Source organism: Taudactylus pleione, unplaced genomic scaffold, assembly GCF_031769625.1.
Source record: "Taudactylus pleione unplaced genomic scaffold, aTauple2 ptg000642l, whole genome shotgun sequence".
In the NCBI taxonomy this organism is placed as follows: domain Eukaryota; kingdom Metazoa; phylum Chordata; class Amphibia; order Anura; family Myobatrachidae; genus Taudactylus; species Taudactylus pleione.
The window spans coordinates 2,933,904-2,961,662 of NW_028285044.1; the positions used below are offsets into that span (position 1 = coordinate 2,933,904).

Sequence of the window (27,759 nt, forward strand, 5' to 3'; positions counted from 1 at the left end):
CCTACGAATTGGGGCTTATTTAGAGTTTGAAGGAAATACGTACAGCTAAGTGATGCATATTTGCACATGGCTAAGCCATTCTGTGCTGTAGTGGGGTAAATCTAAAACTCACAACTTTATTTAGGATTGTGGTAGAAGGGGGTGCTGCCTAACCCAATGCTAAAGTGCAGTGCCAAAACAGATGACCAGTAGATGTATGAAATATACAAAAGATGTCTGTTTGCAGTGTAACATGGCTTGCTCATCTGCAAATACTATACTTAAGGAAAAATTGCCTCGCATGAATTAGCCTCATTGTGATAAAAATAGACAGGTTAAATGAGGGACAGCGATTCTGCAATACAGCATATTAAGGTCCATGCACTTTACCGGAGTCCAAGGGGTACATTTACTAAAGTGACAGTTTTTACAAATGACTTTTAAAAGAGATGTTGCCCATATAAACCAATCATATACTACTTAACATTTAACTAGCACTTTCTAGAAGATAATAGCTAGAATCTGATTGGTTGCTATGGGCAACATCTCTTCTAAAACGCACTTCAAAAAACACTCACTTTAGTAAATTTACCCCCCCACCCCCCAAGAGTCCTCTGGGTAACAGGGTGACTCACCTGAGAGATGAAGCCCTGGGGAACTGTCCTCTCACCCTCGCCCTTCTGAGCTTCTATTTCCTTCTTGGCTTTCTCCAGCTGCATCTTTAAACTCTGAATCTGCAAAATGAGAGAAATATGGAACCTAAAAGACCATAGCATTATACATAAATTTACTCTTCATCCAGCTACTGACCCTCATCCATTAACATATGCAAATAGTAGCCAGAAATGGTTGTGAGCAGAACCTGTAAATCAGAGACCCCTATCCTTCCCGCATGCACATTAAATAGAGCAATCATTTGTGAGAAGATAACTGCCAAGCAACCAGTCTGCAAAGGTAAAGAATGGCCAAAGCACCACAAATAAGTAGACAAATTGCCATTTCAAAAGTGAGAACATTGTCGTATGTCCCATTTCGTAAAGCATTTCACAGAGCTTAGAACCGTCCCCTACTAGGTCTAACAGACTAATTAAAAGGCTTCAAATTGTAAAATTCTTCTTAAACAAACATTCTCACTTTTACCATATAATCATATATTTTTAAGTGTGCCAAAAGAAAAGATAACACCTAGGGCTTGTTCTCAGTTGTCAACGGGTGTGGATTTAGTACTAAGCACAGTAGTCCTACATCCATGGCTGGCAGCAGCTGAGAAGTTTTTCCATGCACAACACAAAATTTAAACTTGTATTCTTTATTGTGCAAAGAAAGACAACAAAATAAGAACCAATTGCCGGGGAAACCCCAGTCAGTGAAGTATAAGCACACTTCACGGACTTCTCTGGGTTATACAAATGTCCTCATAAGCACAATATTCACCTGTCTTTCAAGAGCTGAGGTGTTTTCCCCCCCAGTTTTGCTTCTGCTTCCACCCAGCAAACAAGTAAGGGATGTTTGTTTTGTCTCCCGCAAAGGCAAGCGCTCAAGCTCTTTCCATTTTGCCTCAATGTCCTCATTAAGTCGCTGTTTTTGCTCCTCAGATAGTCCTGTGGGGGTAATGCGACGAGTGGAAGACGTGTCACCTCCAGGAGCAGCTTCAAACCAGCGCCTGCGTTCTTCAGTCCTCTGATCCCGCTCCTCCCCAGGGGAGAGCGGAGACAACTCTACATAATCAAATGAACCTTGCCGAGATCCTGTCAGCTCCACTTTTCTCTGTCTGACTTCTGAAACCAGTCGCAGCTCATCAGGCCTTTGAGTGTGACGAGAGGGTACGAATGTGTTCTCCTTATTGCCCTCGGACAACCTAAAAGTTAGAAATGTTAATATAATGTACATTCTAGCACCCTGCACCTGTCACAACCCGTGTAGTTCCTCTTTCCTGCTGGTGTGTCACTCTCTGCCCTGGTGCTTCTAGCACACTCTGGTCTGTATCTCAGCAGTTTGTTGCATCAGCTGAGTGTGCTAGAAGCACCAGAGCAGAGAGCGACAATGCAGGAGAAAGGAACTGCATGGCTTGTGACAGGTGCAGGGTGCTAGAATGAACACTAATAATACATGAGAAATATCTCTGTATATATCACATCTTTGCATAAATTGACAGTCGTATGAAATTAAGGACAACAATAACATGGGAGTTCAATACATGGAACTTTTCATTTCATTCTTGTAACTATAACTAAAACATTATGGGACAATGCTGAGTTGTACACATTTCAAATCGCATCTACATTTACGTCCGAAGAGGTATGTGACCTAATTCTCACATAGGTGGTTCAATGAAAGCGTGTTCATGCAAACGCGAGCTGCACAGACCTGGACAAAAGCAGATATACATGCAAAGGCCTATCTTTTGCACCTAGTATATGGCAGGTGATAAAGACTAGGAGTAACCACATATCCAGATGCGTAAAACACACACACACTAATATATATATATATATATATATATATATATATATATATATATATATATATATATATATATATCCACCACAGAATACTCAGCACTCCTGCCTTCTCTTCAGAAAATCTCCTGGATGCCTTCCCCAATGGATAAGTACAAACAAGTAGGTGAATGGGCGGCACTCTCAGTATAATTTCAGCAACAAATAAAGGTTTCCAGTCCTCTGTCTGGTCCAACAGTATTATTATTATTTTTTTTTATCAGGAACAAATCAAATAAATTCTTACCTTATGTAACAGTGAATATCCCCCCAAGATCATGCTTTCCACATGGCGCTTGTGCCCGAACTTCCATTGAAGTAAAAAAAACAACAACATGTACAGCAAGTCCATAATTAAAGAAAACATGTAAAAGAAAAGTTTTCATTTCAGCCTGTTGGAGATCATTGGCCTAAATTAAAACTTTTCTTTGACATGTTTTCTATAATTGTGGACTTAACTTTACTATACATACATATTTGTTTGGATTGTGTCTACTTAATGGGACAGGTTTATAGTGTACGTTTGGTTTATCCAGTTTAGGTGAAGATGATGGGTGCCTGTGTTGATGTTACCATGGTGTTGGATATACATGGCAGGGCGTTGCTAAGCAACAGTGGTCCCGGCGTCTGACATCATGACCGTCGCGACATGGTGCAAACGAGTGATGTCAGCGGAAGTCCGGGCACAAGCTCCACGGGGAGAGCATGATCGGGGGGGGATATGCACTGTTATATAAAGGTAAGAATTAGGGATGTGCAGGCTCGGATAGGTTCGAGTTTGCACGTGGAGTTCGGATTTTTCCCTCAAAAAAAACGGAACTCAGAACGAGGCAAAACGTCATCTTACATGGACGAACATCATCATTCCTGGACTTTTGTCCAGGAATGATGATGTTCGTCCATGTAAGATGACGTTTTGCCTCGTTCTGAGTTCCGTTTTTTTGGAGGGAAAAATCCGAACTCCACGTGCAAACTCGAACCTATCCGAGCCTGCACATCCCTAGTAAGAATTTGTTTGTATTGTTCCTGATGAAAATTGTATAATAAATTTGAAACGTTGGACTAGAGCAGTGGTCTCCAACCCGTAGCTCGCGGCCTTAGGGGTCTATTTACTAAGCAGTGTTAGGAGAAGTCGAAAGTGAAGAGTAAAAAGTGATAAGGCGCCAGCCAATCAGCTCCCAACTGTCATCTCACAGGCTGTGTTTTAAAAATGACAGTTGGGAGCTGATTGGCTGGCACCTTATCACTTTTCACTCTGCCTCCTAACACTGCTTAGTAAATAGACCCCTTAATTTTGGTAGCTCACCTAGCTTCCTGGTTGCCAAGTCAACCAGGAAGAAGTGACCTCTGACACGTGCTCCCCCATGGCGTCGACGCCATGGGTGGAGCCACAGAGAAGCACATTAGGCTATTGCCGCAGCCTCTACAGCCACGGCGGAGCGAGTGACTCCCGTCCAGCCCTGCCGGAAAAATCACACAGCAGCCCTGCCTAAATCTTTTGCTCCTCTACTGCACGTACCTCCTTTGAGCTGGTAATTAACAGTGAAATGTGCCTGTTCTTAAACTCTATTTACAAATTACAATGATATCACTGAAATAATTAAATTGCATGAGAGGGAGAGAGAGAGAGAGGACTGGGAACCTCTATTTGATGCTGACATGATACTGAGAGTGCCACCCATTCATCCTACATACATGTGTATGACGAAAGTTGAATAAACTGAAACGTAGACGACAAGAAGAAGATCTAGGTGTTGTGCGTTTCTTTAATCGAATAAGTCCTGTGAGTGCCGTGGCTTCTTCTCTCTATATATATATATATATATATTTTTTTTTTTCTGTGCATGTTTCTTTTGAACAAAGTACACAGAATTAACTGCCAAGTCTGTATTCGGCCCTACAGTATGTGCCTACCTTTCCTTACACAGTCAGCACTAGGGCTGGATAAAAGTTATAAATCAATTTTAGGTTTTTGGGGTAGATTTACTAAGCGTACTTCCAGAAAACGCTGCTACTCTGTAGTATTGACCCTAAAACCGTAATTACATTAAATGCACAGCACACCTGGTTTTCCATCTAATATTACTACAGTTTTAAATTTCAGACTCAAAACCGGCTTGTAAAAGCCACTGCTTAGTAAATCTATCCCTATACCTTTATTGTAAAATCCGTGGCAAACCATACTATCATTAAACTAAACTGATCTTTTACATTGAAGGGATATGGAGTTATCCAGCTGCATATTATATTTTTTCAAACAGTGTCTTTGATGCAGTAAAACGAAATGGCAGAACACATTTATTAAAGTGTACACAAGTTATTTTGCATAAGAGATAATATAGCCCAAAGCAACCAATTAGAGTTGGTCACTTTTCCAGTACAGTGTAGAAAATGCAACACAAATATCCAATTGGCTGCGAAGGATTACACCATAGTGTGTGCCGTTACCCATTTTGCGGTTTGTGTAAACCTCTCCTGACAACTGCATATGCTATGTTCAATTATGCAGTCTTCACAATATGTTGCCACCTCATTTAACCAAGTGGGCAGAGGAAAAAGACAATACACAACTGATAACATTATCTCAACCAGTGAATTTCAGTCTCTCATACACAGTGTATTTTTTTACTACCCAAGTACTAATGACTTACTTGGTCACATCGGGTATGCAAACTGGGTGGACGTTCTTTCTCAATGCCTCAATCCAGTTTCTGCGTATCCCAGAAGTCATAGCAGAAAGTGTGAAAACACCCTCACTGGTCTGCAAGGCACAAGGGAGTAAGGAAAGGTCACCCCCAGAAAGCAGTGAGCACACCATCACAATACCTGTAACCTTATTTACCCATCCTCATAGTCACGGCTTTTTTACATGAGCTGCTCCTCTTTATTGCATGGAGCTAGATTTCAAAAAGAAGTATTAACATAAGAGACTACCACAAGTATTAGGAATAGTATATTCCTGGTATTGGGTTTGGTATGGCATGAGGACAATCAGAATGCTTACACTCATTATGTCACGATAATGTCCGCATTCACAATGTCAACAATGACGTAATGACAAAGTCTACCAGTTCAGACAAATTTATGAATGTCAACATTTTCCCCTGGAAACTTGTAAAAACACAATACATATTGTTACATCTTCAATAATCCAGTCTCGGGAAAGGATATGACAACTACAAATGAGTGAAAAAGTGATAAACCAATCTATCCCCATTCATGGGGGGGGGTAATTCAACTAAATGTGATGTTGAATAGCGCCGGGAATGAGTCCTGCTCGCACTCTCCTGAGGTGCGAGCAGAAATCCAACTAGACTAGCGCCGCTGGTTTCGGGTTTAGCACATGCGCCAACAGCAACGTGACCAGCACTTAAGTAGGAGAATGCAGGTTACCGCGACTAAACTTCCTGCATTATGCCTTATAAATGGGTTATTTAGAACCTGCGCACAGATGATTCAAGTCCCTGAAGAAGACTAACCAGCTGCTACGCTTTGGACAGAGACAGTCTTACACACACACACACACACCATCATCTTTATTGATTTACTGCCAGCGAATCCACCAACGAACCCACTGAATTCGTCCGGCACACAGTATATGTGCACACCCGTAGCTGCATAATAGAACTACATTTCCCAAGTCTCCCCACTGGCTGGTGGGTCGAGCGGGCGGCCGCGTCGTCAGCCAGGACCACGTGACCGCAAGAAAGCGTGGGCTCCATCAGACGTCCCCGTGGCCGGCGGACAGGAAGGAACCACAGCGAGTGTGTAACGCGGTACACACTCAAGCAGCAGGCCGTTTACCACCAAGGACAGTGGAGGATCGTGGTATTTTACAAGACATAGGGTAAGCTGACGGACCAGAGGGCACAGGACGCCGCCCCTCTAGAGCGCAACAACTGCAACTATGTTATTTACTATCAACAGATCGTGCATGACTTTTAATTCTTTCTCCGGTTAGGAGCAAGTGGATATTATTTCACTAATTTTTCCCTTACACATAGGGGACAGTACCCACACCCAGGTCTGTCTCACATCACCTCCAATCAGAAAACTGAACTGTTACTACCTCCCTATATTTCATCTCCACATCCATCCCCCCCAACCTACCCCTGCACCCTACATTTGTTTCTTTTGCCCAACTGCAGTTGCATTAGGGATAAGGAAGCATTGTGACTATCCTGAGAACCTAATCTTTCTGCTGCAAACACAAACACCTGATAACAATTGTTACAATAAACAGATTTTTTGACAATTACTCTGCTACTAGCTTCATTCTCATAGGAATTAGGGGTATATATACTTATTTATCACCACGCACAAGCAGGTCAAGCGCAGGCACTCGTAAATCATCTTCCTGCATGATGTCACCATAACCTGCATCTCCCCACTTAACTGCAGGGCGCGATGGGAACAATTCAACAACTCTGGGAACTCATTCCATTGAATTGAATCGCCCACTATGAGACAGTATGCATATCAAGGGGAATGTGGTATGGTGTTTAATAGTATGGAGAGCATATAACAGTACAAGCAAAAGAAATAGAGAAAAAGAAATTAAATAGGAATTTCCAATGAAATAAAAAATGAGTCAAATACCTAATGACAACCAAAAGGATGCATGTTTAAATTGACATATTTAAACCTATATATAATTTCTATGTGGAAATCAGCATTTTACAGAATTATAATAACAATTGGACTCAGTTATCTAGTATGATAACATTTAAACATGCATTAAAAAGATAAGAAAAAAGACAAGAGAAAATAAATTTAAAGTGTATGGTGGGTCAAAGATTTATGCTCCTAAGTAGGATTAGAAATATTCAAGTCTAGCTGTTGCCCGTGGCTTTGCCCATGATGAAATCGCTTCTGCCAACACTTTTTTTTATTTGAGGTGTTCTAGTTGTATCGCTTTGCCCATGTGACCAGCAGCGCTATGCAGACTGGTGGCAGCAGCGCCTTCACCCACCACTCACACCAATATCACTGTGTGCCCTGTGCACAAACTGCTATGTAGCCTATCCTATTCAAGTGAACGCGGGAACAAAGCACCTCTGACTCAACCCCTTACCCACCACGCGTATGGTGCCACTCCTATCTCATGCATTGCTAATGTTAATACATTTTGTTTTTGTTATTGCTCAGATTTAACTTGATGGATCGAGATGAAACAGTTCAGAAGTTTTTGCACCAACTTGGAACAAACAGACAGACATAACATTCTTGTATTAGATACACATGTACAGGACAATGGTTATCTACTGGTTTTCTGGAGACACAAACCTCAATATAAAAGAAGTCATAAAACTCAACTTTAAAAATTATCACATTTATATTAATACACTGGTTAGCATAAAATTCCTAGGGATTGGGTTATGCGACACTCACATGTATTTGGAAGCCGTAATTCCTCTGTACGTTAAATTCAGGCACGTCAGTGCAAGTCCGGAGATCAATCTCTCCATCTAAATCATCTGCCTAAGGTGAAACAAAAATAATAAACAATTTGTATTAAATCCTGTGCGCTCATACTGTACATGGTTATCGGCAAGCTTGTTTTTCATCACGTGTACATTTAGGCACAAAGGCTAAACCCTGTGCTTTCATGAAACATTAAATGCAGATCTGGATCATCCGGGGAACACTACTTTCAGCTGGTGGCAGAGCCGGGAGCAGACTTTTGCAGCTTGCTTGCAATAACATAGTTCTCTACAGCATACAATATGCCAGAAGCATAGTATTCAAAACGCTCAATCAACCAAAAATTCCTAAATACCTTCATAGCTACAGACCATAGAAAATGCCTTCTGTATGCACGTTATCATCAGCTTCAGAGAGCAGACTTAGATCATGATAAACGAGGAATTTCTGATTTCCTACACATACACAGATTCAATTCCAGATAATATACCCACATATATTAAAGAGCGCACTGGAAATCTGTAACTTGGAAAAATAATTTTCCCAAAATTCAGATAACTGATGCATCAGGGGAAAGAGTATATTCCCCAATAATGATAAAATACTGTGGTCTATCAACTACTACTAGGAAGATGAAAAATTCAACTGACTTGTTTCAGTTTTAAACAAAAAGTATTAATTGCTTAATTTCTACCATGGCATAAACGCACTGTGTGACTGACCATTTTTATTATTTATTAACATTTATATAGTGCCAGCATACTCCTTTGCACTTTAGAACTGTAATATGTCATTCATTTATTTCTTAGACACCTCCTAAGTATTTGTGCACTAATTGATTGCCTAGATCAGGGATGGGGAACCACAGACCCGGGGGCCGAATAAGGCCCTCGGAAACATTTGTTCTGGCCTTCAGAGCTTTTTTCTGCTAGCCTCATCTGGCTAGCAGGGTGCATAGAATGGCACCCTGCAGTCAGAATCTATGCAGCAGTGCCGCCTGGAGCATCCGTAGGACGCTTCAGACGGTCACACCACTGCCCTCACCGCTCCCCGGAGAATCCTCACGATGCTCCGGGCATTGCTGTAATCCCCGGCGATTGAGGCCCCTCCCCCATGTGAATTCACACCTGGCCCTCGAATAATGTTATATCAAAATGGCCCTCGGCAGTAAAAGGGTTCCCCACCCCTGGCCTAGATGCACCCAATACTAACTCTGGGTCTGAAGAACAGGCAATTAGAGACAGCAGGTGAAACTGTGGCTGGAGCAGGAGTGATCAAAAAGATTTCTGCAAGCACTAATTCGGGACCACTTTTATTTTGTTTAACGTCTAAGAGCCCAGAATGAGAATATATTATATATATATATATTTATTAAGGGGGTAAAGAAATGAGAAGTTACTGGCTTAAGATATTGATCTACAATTTTCGATTTGCACTCACATAACTGGCAAAGGGACCACCTTGATAAGCCAAGTCTGCTGCAGAGTGTCGTGAGGGGTGAAAAGGAGGAAGGGAGACAGGTGGGGAGATGCCGGCATGAAAGGGGATGCAGCATATTGGTGGCTGGTCCCACGGGAGGGGCCAGCCAATAAGAAGAAGAAAGGTAATGGCTCTCATAATCTCAGCGCAGGGCGCTGTGTCCTGAATAGCCTAGCTACAACTCCAGATGTGGGTCCCCAGTGAGGGCTTCAGCAGGACACCCGAATTGGGTGAAACACCAGACCCCACATAAATAACTTTCCGCACTTAGGGGTAACTTTACTAAAGTGCAGGTTTTTAGAGGAGGAGATGTTGCCCATAGCAACCAGATTATAGCTATTATCTTCCAGAAGGTGCTAGATAAATATGAAATAGAATTTGACTGGTTACTATGGGCAACATCTCCACTTCTAAAAAACCCACACTTTAGTAAATATACCCCAGAATGTTTATCTTGTGGAATATCACCCTAACCTGAATTTTCAGTTTTGTATGGAATTAGGAATTGGCTTTTAGCAAACAAAAACTTTTCATTCTCATTACCAAATAAGCAAAACCACAGTGACAAATTCAACACATGTAACATGTGGTTTCAATTACACAATATATTTCTGCAGTAAGTTAAATATTGCAACAAGTTGTTTTCTTAAACCAGACAACTACATATCTGATGCTCAGACTTGATCATTTCAAAACCCCAAAAAATATCAAATATAAAAAGGTAAATATACAATGAATATGGCAACTTAAAGAAAAAAATTAAAAAAACAATGTTTAATATAATACCTTCCCTGTCCTTTACACATGGGAAAAGTTACATCAAATATCTATAGGAAGATGTCCTAATGGTTTATGACAAACTGAAATTCTAGTGATCTAAGACGCAGTAACATTACCTGCCCTTGTGAATTAATCCACGATAAAGCACAGCCCTGTGACAGCCTGCTGCTAAGTGTGACAGGGAGCATTATGGCCATTTGATGTAGTCAGTATAACAGCCATTATTATATAGGTGTCAAATATCAGCTTTATGCTCTTCAACCATATTTATGCATGCTGTTGGTTATAGATGGTAAAAAACACTGCAACAATAAATGGTGCAACAATATAAAGCAGTGGATCTTAGGGCCTGATTCAGAGCCGGTCGCTATCTGCGGTCGTTCATTCTGGAAAAAGGGGTGGCTATTCAAATGAACCGTTCGCTCTTTGCGATCTGTTCACGCCTCTAGGTCTGAACGAGCGAACTAAACTTGCGGTCATTTTTTGGAAAAATACACCCCCTGGCCGCTCGCATCCTACGTCATGTCCGCTATTTATTAGATTAATCGAGTACATCGACCAGGGTATGAACTGCTCGCTATTCTTGTGGTTGGTTTTTACTACCACAATCTTGCGAGCAGTTCTGGCTATAAAATAACCCAGTGACGTGGTCAATGACGCTGCTGTTTAAATTATGCACACCCTTAAAACGCCCGGTTTGACCTTTAAGCACGCCTGCGTTCGGATCTCTCCTCCACGTTTTCAAGCACCTTCCCCTGTTACCACCCACATACGCCTCTTTCTGTCACTCAAATTATCAGGCATTCGCTATTTTGCGAGCACATGAATTTCGACCGCACTGACTGGTTCGCGAATGCGTATAACGATCCGTACGCATGCGCAGTTGGGCAAACATCGCTCGGAGCGAACGAGCGGCCGCTTACGAGAGGCTCTGAATCAGGCCCTTAGTTAATATGTATTTAGTCTTTGCTCTAAATAGAGAGTACTTGTTACCATAGTCCATGGTAAGTCTAGAGAACATGCAGTGTTCCATTAATTCATTTGTGTCAACACATCACAATTGTAATAGCATCTACAACATATCCTTAGCAATTCCAAAGTTACACACAAATAAGCCAATGATGGATAATTCTATCTCCTGCCTCACTCACACAGTAAAACTAACTAATGACGGTTAGCAAGAAAGCATGCCAGATGCCATTACCATTTAATATTGCAAATATGCAAACAGCTGCCAGCATATACACAATAAAGACGTATCTGTCCACAAAGCTGTTTACTTACCTCCTCAGCATTGGAGTCTCTGTAATATCGGAGGCTGGAATCTGTCAGAACAAACCAGTGTTTCTTCCACTAAAAGAAAAAAATAAATATAAAAAAAAAAATGTGAACAATCCTATATAGCATTTATTCACATACTGCAGGCTGCAATCGGACACTGCTCTTCCATGTACAAATGCTATACATGCTAGCTATATGTAGCACGGCTACATTACAGACATGACCATTGGCACATGTCCAAGGTGGCAGCGAGAGGGACAGTTATAAAACAGAAACATTACACAGCTGAAGCATAGGTTATTCTAAAGGAGTTCATCTTATTTTGAGCTAAACACTTACAGCAAATGATTCCTAGGTTAAGGATCTAGGCAGGCTATGGATTTGTTTATACAGCAAACACCATGAAGCACCATTATATATACACACAATAAATATGTTTTCTGCTGTAGTACATGCTACTTAATCAAGGAGCCAGGTAGTAATGTTTTGGTTTAGATACAGTAAACACTGAACTGTAATTCTCCCCACCAGGTTTTGACCCTAACCCATGTAATACAACTACTGGTCATTATGTTTATCAAACTTAAAACTAGTATATTGCATTATCCTAAAGCATTTAAAACACACACTTAAAATTGCGTGCGTCCCTGTACTTACAGCCCACTCCTTTCCTATGGCACAAACTCAGCAAATAACCAACAGAGTGTCATAACAACCAAAGTATGTTCTCACCTCTCCATTGCCGTCAAGCAGGGACATCCAACCCTTCTTGAAGTTCAGCAGGTCTGGCTGTAGGGAGGAAACACACATCGACTGCAACTGAACATTCAGCTGTATACAAAGAGTGGGACAGGTGGATGGAAGAGCAATGGAATGAGGCAGGAGGTACGAACATGAGACGTACAACAGAGACCAAATACAAAAAGTGATACAACAACAGAGTCCTGTAGATATTGGGTTAACCAGGCTTTTCCATGCCTGACTGATACTTCATACCTCCAGGTCGGTGCTGGCCCCTCGTTCTGTGGACGCAGAAGACACTTTACAGGGCAACATGTGGACGTCTCACCTAAACTTCTACATATGTCTCGGTAACCTATATTCTCCTGATCGACTGTCCCTCTTCCCTGTTTCCCTCGGAGTAAGAGGTCTCATGTTTTAGACAGGCCACATAGCTCTCGCACTGTGTACCCAACTGCTACAAGAAACTGGTTCTCTCACCTTCACATATAGTGGTCTCTGATGTCTATATATCTGTCTGCTGCTACTTTTCTCTCATCTCATTAGAGATAATCCACATTTTATAACCGTACATAGTAGAGGCATGAAGGATGTATTATGCATTTTAACTATTTAAATTGATAACCTGCCACTAATTCTTAACCCCAGGACCAGCGCTGTCTTATCTGACATTTAGTTCTGTCCTTCTCTTCAGCCCTTTCCTTCTCCAATTACTGAGCGGTTGTCTCTAAGAGAAAGGACTCCAGCGAATCCCACCCCTTGGCCAAAGTCCCTCTGGTTGGAGGGCAAAGGGGGGCAGAGAGACATCTGAGATATTAGGCAGATTCTATTTCACCCTTTCAATACCACAAGAGAGACTACCGGAAAGTGAGACTGAACCACACAGAGCATGACCCAGGATTTTAGACATCCAACACCACAGAGGGATACAAAAGACACTCGCTATGTACAGAAAAACTAAAAAGAGAAACTTCAACATACAGCTGGTCAATAAAAGACATGCACATAGGGTTAAGTACTCTAAGCCATAATGAGAACACTAAATTAGCAATGACAACTTTTTGAAAAATTAACATGCATCAATGGCATACAGAAAAATTAAACAAACGGTATAACATATATGATAACAGACACCTGGTACTGTATAGGATAAAGGTAACACAAAGATCATCTGTAGTGAGATCAAGAAAGATCTGCATTAAAGAAATGGAAACAAACTATTTTAATTGGAGAATAGGTGAGCAGCAATAGTAGATATAATTTTGGCTGACAACATGAATATAAAACATGGCCTGGGAGTACATAGTAAAATTCAGACAAAACAGACAGGATGTAAATATGAAGACGTAGGAGACAGATGTACATTAGCCTAATGTCTGATAGTGTTTTTGATGCATGAGAAAGGTGTTAAACTAATACTACATAGATTATGGTATATAACAGAACTACAGTAAACAAACTATACAGTACAACAAAGCTTACACAATGAATAAAAAAATATTAGTACAAATATATGACGTCTGATGTTATTAGTCATACCGCTTGACAAATAATTAGATTTATAAAGTGAGAGAAGCTGTACCATGTATTGCAATGGGAGCACAGAGTCATCTTAAGCTCTATTAACATCATGGATAATGCATAATATACATCCGTCTTCCAGCTGTCCATGGTAGTAGTAGTAATAATAATAATAATAATAATAATAAAACTACATTTCAACACTACTTTTAACTAGAGATGGGTTTTGAATCGGAATTCAGTTTTGGATTTCTTCTTAACTTGGACCGGTTTTTGTTCCTATAGTATTAGTAACAGCCTTCCCGATGGCCGATTTCCAAAGGGCAGAATGCGCCCTGCCCTCTTGGCGGAGCCCCGCTAAAACAATACGCCAGGTGCCGTCCCCACCCACTGGCCGCAGTGTCCAGCGGGTGGGAAAAAACTGCGATCACCGCCGGTGAATAGATCCCGTGCGCAGGAGAACTTGGTGGCGGCCCGGCATATCAGATATGCTGGGCACGCCCCCAATAGTGATGAAAGGGGCGTGTCTTAAATACACACACCCTTTTCTCATGAACACGCCCCTTTCTGACATGCGCGCACTAGAGTGCTCTCTCTACGCGCCGGACCTAGAGTGTAGACTAAGTAACATCAATAACATGAATTTCCAGTAAATTCTGAACACCTCACAGCACCTGAAACCACAAAGGAGTGACTTAAATGCAATAAAAATACACGAGATCCTGTTTTTAGATTAGAGTTCCAAAATACGAGAAGACCCGTTTCAGGACTCTAGGTCTGATTCAGACCCGGATGCAACACTGCGCTCGATATGGGCGATTGTCACTTGTCTGCGCATGCGGCAAAATACGCATGTGCGAACCAGTCACTGCGTCCGGGGATCGTGCGCTCATAGTACACAGACTGGACGCTACTTTGAGTGACCGATAGTGCCGTTTGTAGGTGGCAACAAGGGAAGGTGCTTGTGAACGGGGAGTGGTGGTGCGAACGCAGGTGTGTCTGGGCATCAAAACGGCGTTTAATGGGCGTCCATAATTAGCATGGAAGCGTCCTTGTACACATCACCTGATTGTATTTCAGCCTGCTGTGATCGCAGTGCTTGCGGTGGCGTAGGGTCTACCTTAAGCTCTGTGTGCAGCGCCGATGGCTCTCGATGTTACTTATTAATCATACACTTCCTGGGAGGACGTCTGCTAAGAAAGAAAAGTGGGCGTCATTTTACACCGGCGTGCGCTCACTCTGCCGTCGCTCTCTAAGACATAGAGGGCGTCCTTAACCAAACAGTGCGATCACGGAATTTGCATACCCGGCCCGACTGCTGCGAAAGTGCGCTGCGTTGCATCCGGGTCTGAATCGCCCCCTCTGTTCTTCTTGGAACCCCAAAGTGACCCAAAGTGATTCCAAACCAGGACTCCATTTGACTGGCAAGCCCGAAGTTCAGGTGTGTTCGTTTTTCAGGAAGACCGAACCGCACATCTCTACATTTAACCCCACTGCATCACTTTCTGTTAAAAAAATATGTATATACACCAGTCACAATTCACTGAAAAACAACTTAAAATAAAGGCTTGCTCACAATTTAATTGAGGCAATAACCAGGAAGTTGGGTTCATGTTGATGATATAAGCGATACTTACAACATGTGCACCATGAGTATATAATATAGCCCACAAAGCTTAGATGTAAACTACTATGAGTAAATAAACTGAAAGTTCTCAATAGGAGAAATGACTGAACATTTTCCATATTCATAACATAAGCAGAAATGACCCTTTGACAATACACTGATTAAATCAAGTCAGTCCTCTCAACAGCATTTTACAAAACATACATGCAGCCTTTGACAATATAAGTAAAATGTGTAGCAATATTATTTATATTTAAGATGAAATAGAACTTAGAGCCAGTGAACCTATTGACACAATCACAAGCCATTTGCTTCACAAAAGTCCATCTCATAAACACACCAATATATACTAGTTTGCATGTAGCTGACATATATCCATATAGAATTAGAAGAAACAAGAATCCTTTAGAGGACTCCCTGGATTACCATATGAAAAGCACACACTGAATATGGCTACATCCACAAAGCACACAGATAAAGTCAGACAGGTAGAGCTGAACACTCTGTCATTCTCACCGTCATGTCTGTGCCTAGCCCTGCAGTCAGATAGATGATCTGGCCTCCTCGTGTTCTCAATGGGATGCAGATCGCAGCCCTGTCCCGGGCAAGGCGGCCCCCTCCCTGTCTCTTCCCCTGGATTCACGGAAAGTCTCCAACTTCTTTTCTTTTTTAGTAACCTTTTATCTCTGTTTCCTATATATATTTATTTTATTTTTTTTTTTTTACAAACTTCCTGGGAGGGGACAGGAAAAACTAACCCAGCTAGGAAGGAGGTATCAGCTGGGGAGGGGGGAAGCCTAGAGGAGGGGAGAGGTCCCACTCCCTGGCCAATGAGGGAAGCGAAAAAAGTATACTAGGAAGTTTACATTGAGACAGACGCACAGAGGAACGCCGCCTACTGCTGCTGCTGCAAGGAGTCATGCACAATGCACATAGCTGTGATACAAAACACCGGAAGCATACACCGTATATCTCTCTATATACAGCTATCACATGCTGTGATCCAGATAGGGGCATGTCATTTTACCAAAGCACGAAACATAACACGACTGTAGCAATGTTGTGGTATTGTGTAGACTCTAATATTGCATGCTGGGACTTGTAGTCCATAAACGTGGGAGTGGCACAGGAAGCCTAATCTAAAGTCACAACAGCTTGGGCTGCATGCATAGGAAATGAAGTGCATCCTTTATTATAAAGTTATTCTGCAAAGACCATCCATTAAATATTCATTGGGTTTATCACTCATTCATTCTATTAAGAAGGAGCAAACAGATGAAGCACACATTCCCTCCAGTAGTGTAGTGGAAGATGGCTATAGATTTGGAAATGGAATGAAGAGATAATTATATCTTGTAAGTGCATAACATGTTCACATTAATATATAATAAATATACTGTATAATATAAAAGGGACTGATGCAAAGTGAGTACTACATCAGCATTCATAGTAGGATGCCGCTCAGCACTTGCTCAGAAAGCGAATGCACCCATATGCAGGATTGAAGACCTGAAAGTACGTATTGGACAGTCTGGAGGGGTGGAGGGGCAAGGCAAGCTTAATACAGTAAAGGTGTACAGTACCGTAGTCACTCACAGCGACTATTCTCAGTGTTATTGACAGGGAGCATTTGGGGGAGGTAACGGGGAGTGATGGCAAGGAATGCAGGCATGTCAAAACCATTTTGAGGGCCATGTCACCCTGCGACTGCGAGCTCATATGCAAGTATTATGACTCCGGAGTTTCAATTCCTAGGTCCATTCTGCGGGACCATAAACTCACTCAGGCCTGCCACCATCGAATGATCTGCGACCAATGTAGCATCTTTGTAAGCAGATGCTGCAACTTTTTACGCAGATACTTGGATTTGCAAAGCCCCAATTGGACATCTCAATACTTCTCCCGATGGCTGCGACATTTGCATGTTTTCTCATTGCAGCTGCATATACAGACTCAGTAGTGGCAGTGCGGGATGCAGCCGCCGGGATCAATAACGAGATCGAATCCCGAGAAAGGACTTAAAATAGGCGTTGAAGTACGCCTATCTTAATCCCAACGCCGAAGGACGCCAGCCAGAACGAGGTAAGTCCGGGGTGCCCCCAAGGGGAGGTTAGGGTTAGGCACCCCCCCAGGAGGGTTAGGGTTAGGCACCCTGGGGAGAGGTTAGGGTTAGGCACCACTAAGGGAGGGTTGGGGAGGAGAGAGGTAGGGATAGGATACTTACCTGCCATATTGAGATCTTCTTCCTTCGGGCTACTGGCACTGGGATATGAATCGGCGGCAATTCAGCCGCTGGGAGTTCATACCCATTCCGGCGTTGCCATAGTATATAACTCAGAATCAGGCGCAATGTTGCCGGCCACCATTTATCATTCCGGGATGTAGTCGGCTAAATACAGGCGCCGAAACCCCGACAGGTCGGGATCCCAGCACTAGTATCCCGACTGTCGGCATCCCGAAGTTAAGTATAAGGGTATTAGGGGGACGTTAGGCTTAGGCACTAGGGAGAGGGTTAGGATTAGGCATCGGGGAGGGAGTGTTAGAATTAGGGTGCGGGTAAGGGGACGTTAGGTTTAGGCACCAGGGGGGGAGCTAAGGTTTAGGCATCGGGGAGGGGTGTTAGGTTTAATGTGCAGGGAGTGGGAGGTTAGACTTAGGAAGGGAATGGTTAGGCATCGGGGAGGGTGGGTTAGGGTAGGGGTTAGGAAAATACTTACGTTTAGTTCCTATGGCATTCGGTATGAAACACCGCCAGCCGCATGGTTCAAATCCCGGCAGCGCCAGCCAGACATGGAAGGAAATCCCGATCATCTTGAAGGTAAGTATAAACTAACCTAACTCTACTCCCTAACCCTCCTTTAGGGTGCTTAACCCTAACTCCTCACCTGTGCCTAACCGTAATCCCCCCTCTAAGTGCCTAAGCCCCCCTTTCCCCGCCACCTAAATCTAAGTCCCCCCGGGGGGTGCCTAACCCTAACTCTCCGTCCCCCTAACCTCCGTCCCCCTAACCTCCCGGGGGGTGCCTAACCCTGTCCCCCCCGGGAACCCTATACCTAACCCTCCCCCCCACCGCGGCTGTCCGCACTCGGCGCCTGGCATCCCTTCGATCGGGATGCCGGTCTCCCGGCGTAGGTTAGTTAACCCTTGCCGGGATTCTTTAGTCTGGATGCCGGCAGTCAGCATTGTGACCACCGGCATCATAAACGTATCCCATTCCTATGGATGTCGGGATTCTGGCTGTCGGGACGCCACTGTCGGTATTCTGACCAGCGGCATCCTGACAGCCGGGTTTTCATACCTAACCCGTCATTCCCCCTCTATGTTGAAACTTGTTTATTTTATGTAGGGATATGCTACATCCAGTATTCTGTTTGTAATTTGATAGAATACTAAGAATTTGTAGGAAATTTCAGATTTGACCAACTCTTTAGGGTTTGGCAAGTGGAAGCCAGATGATGATTTCAGGGTGTAGAACACAGTTAACAATACCAGGACTAAATGTACAAAGAATACTGTATCATTAAGGCCCTACCTGGGTATTGTTAGCATGTAAATTATGTTCATTTATGTTTTTTCATAAAAATGTTCGTTGTGTGTGCAGAAGGCGACATTTTTTTAAATTTGTCCCAAACTACTGTTACCTGCTGATATAGATTATTATTAATAGCTTTTATTTATAAGGTGCCACAAAATGTATGTAGCCTTGTACAGAGTAAACATACAAAACATTTCACATTAAATAGGGTATTGTTATCATTTTTGCTTACTCCTATTATGTTCGTTCTTGCCACAAAAAAAGAAGAAAACATTTATAGAGACAGAAACATGGATATTAGTCTGCAAATCCATACACATTATTGACACAAAAGGTTTCATGTATCTTGAAACTTGACAAAACACAGACATATAACACAGCAGGGGGAGGACCTACACACCTTGATAGGATTTGCAGTGGTATTTAAGTACATGTCCCAGTTCTCAACATACTCTGGAGTATGTCTCTCAGCAGGGGACTGTTCACTCTGGTGGGATTCTGTATTTCTTTTAGTCTGTGAATTTTCATTTTTAGAATGTGAAGATTCGAAACCTGAAGTCCATAGAGATGTTACAGAACATGGGGTCAGGGAGTCATATTGTATATTCTCAGTGGTATTTGATATATGTGACCCCTTCATATCAAATGAATTATGTTCTGATAAAGGAGTATGTGGTCTCTTAGATCTGCTCTCAGGTTCTTGTGGAGATATTTTCCCTTCACACACATTTTCTGGCCTAGGTTCTGTTAATGTGTCCAGGTTCTGAGAGTTACTATAATCAGTTTCTTGAATTGTGCATGTTCTAGTTGACCTCAGTACAACTTTGGACAGCGGGCTTTCAGTGCCACTATACCATTCCACAAGCTGTTGGGGTTGTGGTTCTGGTCTGTAGCAAGAAAGTGGCCCTGCAGGTTTGTAGCGAGACCACCCTGTTTGATTTGTTGTCTCTTGTCCAAAGTTGGTCTCAACGTAAGGCGGCTCCTGTTCAGAAAGAGAACCTGGTGGTATGTGGTGTTGTGTTTGCTGAGGATTCCTGTCATCAGGGGAATATTCACTGTGGTGGATGTCTTTAATTCCTTCAGTGTGTGAATGTTCATTTTTAGGATAGTGAGCTGGCCGCCCCTCAGATCTTACAGATGCTGTCTTTGGACTCACAAAGCTTTTGCAGTTAATCTCAGGAGTATTTAATATGTGTAACTCTTTCAAATCACCATGAATTGGTCCTGGTGAAGGAGTGTGTGGTCCCTCGGAACTCCTCATAATAGTAATTGAGGTAGGTGTTTGTGGTCTATGTAATTCTTTTTTCATTGGCTCTGCTGGAGTGTGAGCCTTGCTCTCATTGTCTGGTAGAAATAACATGGCATTGCTAACATTTGGAGACCTAACTTCAGGTAATAAGAAATGCAGACCCTGGGAGTTCCTGCGACCAAATTCATGGGGAGACGTAGGGCGTGACACAGCAACATTTGGTGACATTTGCCATTTTGTTTGCAACGCAGATGCACTTGATATAGTTTTAGACAATGGAATTTCGGTACTATTATAGTAACCCAACATATGTTGGTTTTGTGGTGTGTGACAAGAAAGAGGCCCTGCAGGCTTGTATCCAGACCACCCGACATTATTTTTAGTCTCTTGCATAAAGCTGGTCTCGGTGTACAGTATTTCTTGTTCAGAAAGAGAACCTGGTGATCGATGGCTCTGTGTTTGCTGAGAATGTTTGGATCCCATGTAATGTGACTCTGGATTATTAGAGGCTGATGTTTTATACTGTTGCTCCATCTTCTGTGGCCTTTCAAGCTGTTGGTATTGGGAGCCATATGAATGGCTAACTGGAGCTTTCTCAGATGTTCTGGGGACACTTGCTCGACGACTCTGGAACAAATTGTTATAAAAAAATTTCTTTTGAAATGTATTGCACATCATGATTACCACAAGTCTACTTCCAACACTCGTCTATTTAACTTATTCGTTTTCAGATTATTGACAACAGGAGGGTCTGTTCAGCTGAAATCTATTGATTTTTATCTCAAGAAAATCTATAGGGGCTATTTCACTCATTCATAGATGGAAACATATATATGATCAAAGGTTAATTTTCCCCTGCAAATCATAAAAACCTGTCCAGTAAATGTATCCTTTAATGAAATGCATGTGTTATAAGCACAACACTTGTAAATGTTTTATTTGTTTCTATGGGATCGATTGAATTGAACGCAAATTAAATAGCGCTGGTAGGGAGCTCCCAGAGCTATTCAATTCAGCACGCTGTTAAGGATTTCTTCTCGCACCCCTCCATGGGTGTGAGCGGATCTCCAACAAAAGTACAGGCGCGATGCTGTTTTCTGCCCTTAGTGCCGTGGAAACAGCATTGCGCCAGGTAGTTTAGTTGGAGAATGCCCGTTCTCGCCACTAAACACCCTGTTTAAGGCGCAAGGGGCGGGAGAACGGGCATTCTCTGACCTAACAGCACGCTGAATTGAATAGCTCTGGGTGCTCCCTCCTGGTGCTATTTAATTTGCGTTCAATTGAATCGAGCCTTATGGGTTATGACATTTATGCTTTGTTGTTATTTTGTATTGCAAGTAGATATTATTAGATAGTACTGTAGTAACATACTGATGTAAGGTGAGAAAGAACAGAAGTCCATTAAAGAAAAAAATGTCAGACGTTTTGTCTAATACCGTATATAAAATTTAATATAAGTGATCTTTGGATTATTTAAATTTTTTTTTGTTATATTAAAAAACCTGATTTCTATTTTTGCCCTGTATATTGTTTTTCTAACCTGCAGATGTCAGGTTACACCAGAAATTGTTACTTCCCTCAGTGGAGAGTCTCCAGTTTCTGACATAGGGCCTGATTCAGCATGAATTGCAACTGCATACACAGATCGGACGATTGTTCAGTACTGCGCATGTGTATGCACCGCATTGCCTGTGTGCTGCAATTGCACTGCGATCACGCACGCAGACAGGAATCTATCGCAGAGTGAGTGACAGGCCATGAGCGTTTGGGGGTGGTGACGGGGAGTGGTTGGAGAAACGCAGGAGTGTCTGTCCTTTTAAACACCGTTGCATGGGCGTGCATAAATTAGCCACTGTGAATGTGTACCCACTGCGTGCGATGAGACTTGCAATTTCTGAAACCGGTCAGAGCTGCTGTAATTGTGCGTGATGGGCCGATGTGCTTCGATGGTACCGATGTATATGCAGAACTGCGAGGTATTACAGGTGTGACAAAGCAGTAGTGGGCGTCTCTATGCTGGCTGAGCTGTGGTAGGCATTAGCATATTTTTGCAGATTCACTGCGTGCAATTACGCAGCTGCGATCACAATTGCGATCTGTGCTGAATCAGGCCCATAGACAGCAATTTATAATGTTTATATAATATTAAAGCTGCCATCAAATGGGATGATCCTGCCACTGGACACAAATGTTGAGCAATAGAGGCTGAGTGGGTGGAACCAGTGGCGTATCCATAGTAGGTGCAAGGTGTGCGATGCACATATAGGTCTATGTCGACCCACAACTGCACACAATGCACCCATGTGTTATACTTACCTTTCCAGAGTCCCGTTTTGTTGATGGCGTTACTGAATCACTTGGAAAATGCTAATTTCCCAGAGATTTGCACATGTGTAATAGAAAAATCACTGGAAACGTGGAGTGGGCGACTTGTTCCCGGAGACCGGCGCATATGCATTAGCCTCTGGCACAGTGTCAGAGTCTACTCATCTGCACCACCCGCAAGACGGGAAGTAGCCCCTTCCTCTCTTAAGTTGCCCCTGGCTGGATCACACATGACATGAATGGCTTCTGTTAATGTGATTGGAAGATGACCATACATACAGGCAGCAGTTATTTTCTAATCAAATTTACCATGATGCCAGATCAGTTTTAATCTGATAACTTTACTGTTGGCCTGAAAACTCCAGCAGACATAGACATTTGGGCCTAATGCTGCCCATCCACTAGAAGACAGGCAAAAGACTGCACGATTATAGACATTGTAATCATCCAGTCGTTTGTCTGTCTGTTTATTATATGAACGGCTGTTCGTTCAGTGTAGGAACATCAATCATCTGCTAACATGCTGTCGTCAGGTTGACCAGCATGTTTGCCCGATGATAGATGGTCTAAAACGACCAGCGGGCACCTGCATCGCTGGTGGTTTTAGACATTTTAGTGAACGTTCTTGAAACGATTAATGAACGATAACAACGTCATTATCGTTCAATCACTCAATTTAATCGCCTAGTGGATGGGCACCTTAACTGTGATAATAAATATATTCTATTTAGCTTTCAAAACAAGTCACATTAGTAATACCTCAAATGTGACCAGGCACTAATACCTTCTAATACACCTCCTCTCCCTAATTATTTGCTCCCTCCTATTCTGCCTTCCCTTTCCCTTCATGCCACTCAAATAACTTGTTTTCATTTCATCACAAATGTCCTTCCCTCCACAGTTACTCTCACTTAAATCATATACAATGTTCCTTATTGTAAAGGGCTGAACATCCCTCAAAACTTATCCATTATACTCCAAGCACTAAGAAAAGTATAATTTTACCAAGTCTTTCTGGAAGGGAATCGTTATTCTCCCAGTAATCCATATTTCCAGGGAAAAGTGTTTTCTCAGGCTTACTATTCCATGGTAAATTCATTATAGTGATAGGCACTTAGGACCTGATTCAGACCCGCTCGCTAGGATGCGTTTGCACGCAGCCGTCAGCTGCCAAAGTATGCAAATCCCGCAATCGCTAGCAAGACATTAGCTCGACCACTTTGTCTTGCCGTGCGATCGCAGTATGTATTCAGACGCCCACCAGCCTGTCACAAGACGGCCACTTTCCCTTAGTAACACACATCATCTCCAGGAAGTGTATTAAACATCCGTAACATTGAGTAACATCGGACCCATACGCAGCACTTGTGGCTGACCATACCCTACCACAAGCACTGCGAGTGCCGCTGTGTGTATTTCAGCCATGTGACGTGTACACTAACGCTGCGTCTTAATTATGCACGCCCCTGAAATGGCGTTCTGACGCAGATACGCATGCGTTCGCACCACCACCCCTCCGTTTCCATCGACCACTCCCTGTCACCACCCACAAACAGCACGTCCTGTCACTCATTCTAGAGAGGCGTCTATGTACAGGGTGCGACCGCATCCTAGCGAGCGGGTCTGAATCAGGTCCTTAATGCCACCTGGTAGTTATTTTGGTTTGTTGCTAATTGGCAAAGTTCTTTCCACACTTTTTCAGCTAATTGACAATAATGCTTAGGGATCGCACCCACTCTGAGGACATTGACCCTCTTTATTCTCAAAGACCACAACAATATGTGGTACTTATGGAATACTCCTGGCAGTCAGCTAATGGTGATGTTTGCGACTTTTCTTTCTATTCCTGTGCCCATAAAATCTATTGATTATATTTGTGAAAATTCTTCAGTTCTCTAAGTTGGAGAGTGTCAATAGGCTTCCGTTCTCCTGGATAGATCACTCAGGGAGTCACTCTAAAATGAGCTGGCAAACCTCCTGAAGAAGTAACTCTATTGGTGCCTAGATGAGATCTCCTACTTAATCCCATCTACGTCACAGATCTCTCTGTTTCCAAATCTGAGATTTTCTCATTGAATGAATGCATGGCTGGATATTGAAACAGCCACTTTGTTATCAACTACTCTCTGCATCCTCCACTGTCTAACCTCGGTACTATGGCCTTCTTTCATCCAGTGCCCAATTTTTAATTCAGCTGTCGTTGACCATTTGGATCTGCTATGAAAGGTCTATATTTCAGATCCCCTTCTAACCACTGTGAAGTATCCTGACTTTTCCCCTGGACACTCCTTAAATGTAGCCCTGTCTTGGTATAAAGAGAACTTTAGATTTTTAAATAGCATTGTGACATAAGTCTATTTACCATCCTTTGCAGACCTTCAGGATACCATATGGTGTTTCTAGGAGTCAGTTACAGCAGTGTCTGCAGATTACATACTTTTACATTTCTTAAATGGTCTGCCTCTTAAACAGACCGTGCTTTCTACATGAAGGACTGTATCTCCACAATCACTCTTCTATGGATCTAAGTTCAGTCCTTTATAGTTGTCTTTGATCTCCTGTAGCAAGCGCCAATGAGCTCAATGCTAGAATGATCTGGTGGAGGTACTACTAATCACCAGAATAAACTTGTTGGACATATTCCCAGCTTCACCATATTATTAATTGCTGTATCCTGGAAATCCTGAAGCCTACCAACTATGACTGTTATTTTGAGGAACCCCTCCGCCTTTTCTACAAAGCCTGTGTTTCGTCTAGAATCCTTCAGGGCTGCAGTGTCTTGACCTGTCCTACCCAGCTGAATTAATTCTGTTATTACCCTTTGTTTTTGTGGAACCCATTTGGCCCATTTCTCACAACTTTCTTTGAGCCCTTCTCTCCTTATGCTATCTTTGTCTTCTTCTGCTTCCCCCCTTCCTCCACTTACTTGTCTTCCAACTATTTTAATCCAATTGTCTCCTCTTTTGGCATTTTGATTTCTCTCTCTATATATATATATATATATATATATATATATATATATATATTATATATACACACACACACAGTTTTAGGCTCTTTTTGTATATTTTTTGGAGTCCTGTCATGTGACATGGGTCTTGTGCTTTACATCAAGGTGTCTGAATAAAGCTATTTCAATAAAAAAAAAAGTCAGTGTGAAGGTAGAGGAATTCACATGCCAAATTATTACCTCTCTGCTCCGGCTGTCAAAATTAGTGAGACTCCATTGGTCATGGGAGGCCTCTGTCTGCTGTGGAGTCTAGAATATCATTCATGGCTGGTTAATGGTTACATCATAAAATCTATATACACAGGTATGGTTTAATTGCAATTTCTGTTATAGGAATATACGACAATACATATAGTATTAGTAGTGTTCACAGTAATGTTCTTTAAAGGTAATATACAAACTCAAAAATATGTGGATTTACAACAAAATTACAGTTTCTTCCTCTTTTGTGACAACAAAATTCTACTTCAGCCCATACATGCTCATTTCTAGGTATATATATATATATATATATGAGTAAAAATGGCACTGAATACAATTGAGAACAGTTTTGATCAGATTGGGGCATTGTAGAATGCAGACGAGCCAAAGTAATGCACTTGATGCTGCTGAAATTAACAAATTATATTTTCATTAGTGAAACAGGATATTCTAATAAATAAAAGAATGTGTTTCTGGGTTTAGTGGCTGCAAAGCGTTGTTGGACAGGCAAACTGTCCCGATTAATACTGCCATTATTTTTAATGGGCCATCTACTATGCAATAATTTTATAGAGAAAAACAAAAGTTAATATAAGTCAAACATTAAAATGTACTGACTCATTTAAGACATAAATTAAGAGCCAGAAAGCAGTACTGTAGAATAAATAAAGGAATTTTATTTAACTGAGGTTGTGAAGTGTTGTTTTTACATTTGGTGCATTTCTGTGATGAACAGCATGCACCCAAAGCACCAATAGGAATTGGTGTTTTACAAATCAGCGCATTAGTGCAAAATGATATGTACCGCGTTTTCCCCATTTTATATGGATTGGAAATGACCGTATATTGCATTAAAGTGCTATGACAATATAAGGAACTAATTGTGTCTCACATTTGGTGCTTTACTTTGTAAAATATATTAACATTAATATATCAACGGCGAAATTGACAATATATTCTAACTAATATCCAAAATGTCATTACATTAAAGTCCCTGCAACATTCACTTGACTGGTATTAATTCAGTACATTGAGGAGTTTTACCATTCATCCAGACATGTATCTAGCAATCAATAGTGAATATAAAGTACAGCAATGCCAACCTTCATCCATGTACATAATTAAGGTGCATGTAACCATTGCAGCCAGGTATGTTTGTGAAATACATGGCGATGCCGCCATGTCAATAAAGGATAAGTCCACTTTGCACCCTGTTTGCACAATATAAAGTAAAAATCTGATTCTCCATATAGTTTTAAGCCCAATTCATCTAAAGTGTGACTTTGTGACCTTCCCATTGTTTTCCAATATGTTCCAACCTCTTTATTCAACTATTTCAGTTTTTAATTGTCCCCCTCTATATAGGCTTTCCACATTGCAGTGAGCCGAATGCACAAAATCCACTAAAGGGTTAAACACATCTGTGCAAGCATGCTCCTAACCCAACTATTTTTTTCCAGGCAGCTTATCTCACCTTAGCTGCCTTAGGGAAAGATGTATAAAAACATTTAAGTAGGTCAGGTGGAGAAATTGCCCAAAGGAACCAATCAGCTTCAATCTATCATTTTGTAGAATGTACTTGATAAATGACAGCCAGTAGCCGCTTAGGTGCTATAGGCAACTTCTCCACCTGTCCTCTTTAGAAGGTTTGATACATCTTCACTTTACTGTCCCCAAGTCTTCATCTTAGCCACATCGGAGCCATCTATTTACCAGCCCTTGCCTGGTAAATTCAATTTCCGTGCCGTAGAAAATGGCAAGCCAACACTTATGGTCCACAATTGAATTAACTTGCACTAGGTGTACTGGAATTTTTGGCGTGATAAAATACAGGAGGGGAGATGTATCAAGCCTTAGAGAGAGATAAAGTGGAGAAGTTGTCCATAGCAACCAATCAGCTTCTAGCTATCATTTATCTAACACAGTCTATGAAATGACAATTAGAATCTGATTGGTTGCTATGGGCTACTTTTCCACTTTATTTCTCTCCAAGACTTAATACAACTCCCCTTCATAGGTTTGATACATCTCCCCCAGGGAGAGCTCAGAAGATATGGTTAAGCCAAGGCTGGGGATTGTGGTTCCCGTCTAGCTGAAAGGTGAGTGACG

At 42.0% G+C, this 27,759-nt stretch overlaps 2 protein-coding genes across 5 annotated transcripts in view; both read right to left on the reverse strand.

The window, feature by feature from the left end:
- Positions 1 to 16,101, reverse strand: part of TRIOBP (TRIO and F-actin binding protein) — a 51,578-nt gene extending 35,477 nt beyond the window's left edge. The window contains exons 1-7 of one of the 4 annotated variants that reach the window (XM_088455038.1): positions 15,847 to 16,101; positions 12,174 to 12,230; positions 11,445 to 11,513; positions 7,869 to 7,958; positions 5,129 to 5,238; positions 1,414 to 1,837; positions 615 to 713 (exon numbers count right to left, since the gene is read on the reverse strand). In XM_088455038.1, coding sequence (XP_088311164.1) covers positions 615 to 713; positions 1,414 to 1,837; positions 5,129 to 5,238; positions 7,869 to 7,958; positions 11,445 to 11,513; positions 12,174 to 12,230; positions 15,847 to 15,852 — 855 coding nt within the window. In that variant the 5' untranslated portion in view covers positions 15,853 to 16,101. Of the gene's footprint in view, positions 1 to 614; positions 714 to 1,413; positions 1,838 to 5,128; positions 5,239 to 7,868; positions 7,959 to 11,444; positions 11,514 to 12,173; positions 12,273 to 12,437; positions 13,273 to 15,846 lie in introns of those variants that run through there. The other 3 variants (XM_088455037.1, XM_088455036.1, XM_088455039.1) reach the window with 3 other exon arrangements.
- Positions 16,102 to 19,112: 3,011 nt separating this feature from the next.
- The window catches only part of LOC148479008 (uncharacterized), a 41,217-nt gene continuing 32,570 nt past the window's right edge, over positions 19,113 to 27,759 (reverse strand). Inside the window, exons 8-9 of the mRNA XM_088455104.1 lie at positions 25,630 to 25,698; positions 19,113 to 20,741 (exon numbers count right to left, since the gene is read on the reverse strand). Coding sequence (XP_088311230.1) covers positions 19,203 to 20,741; positions 25,630 to 25,698 — 1,608 coding nt within the window. The 3' untranslated portion in view covers positions 19,113 to 19,202. The remainder of the gene's footprint in view (positions 20,742 to 25,629; positions 25,699 to 27,759) is intronic.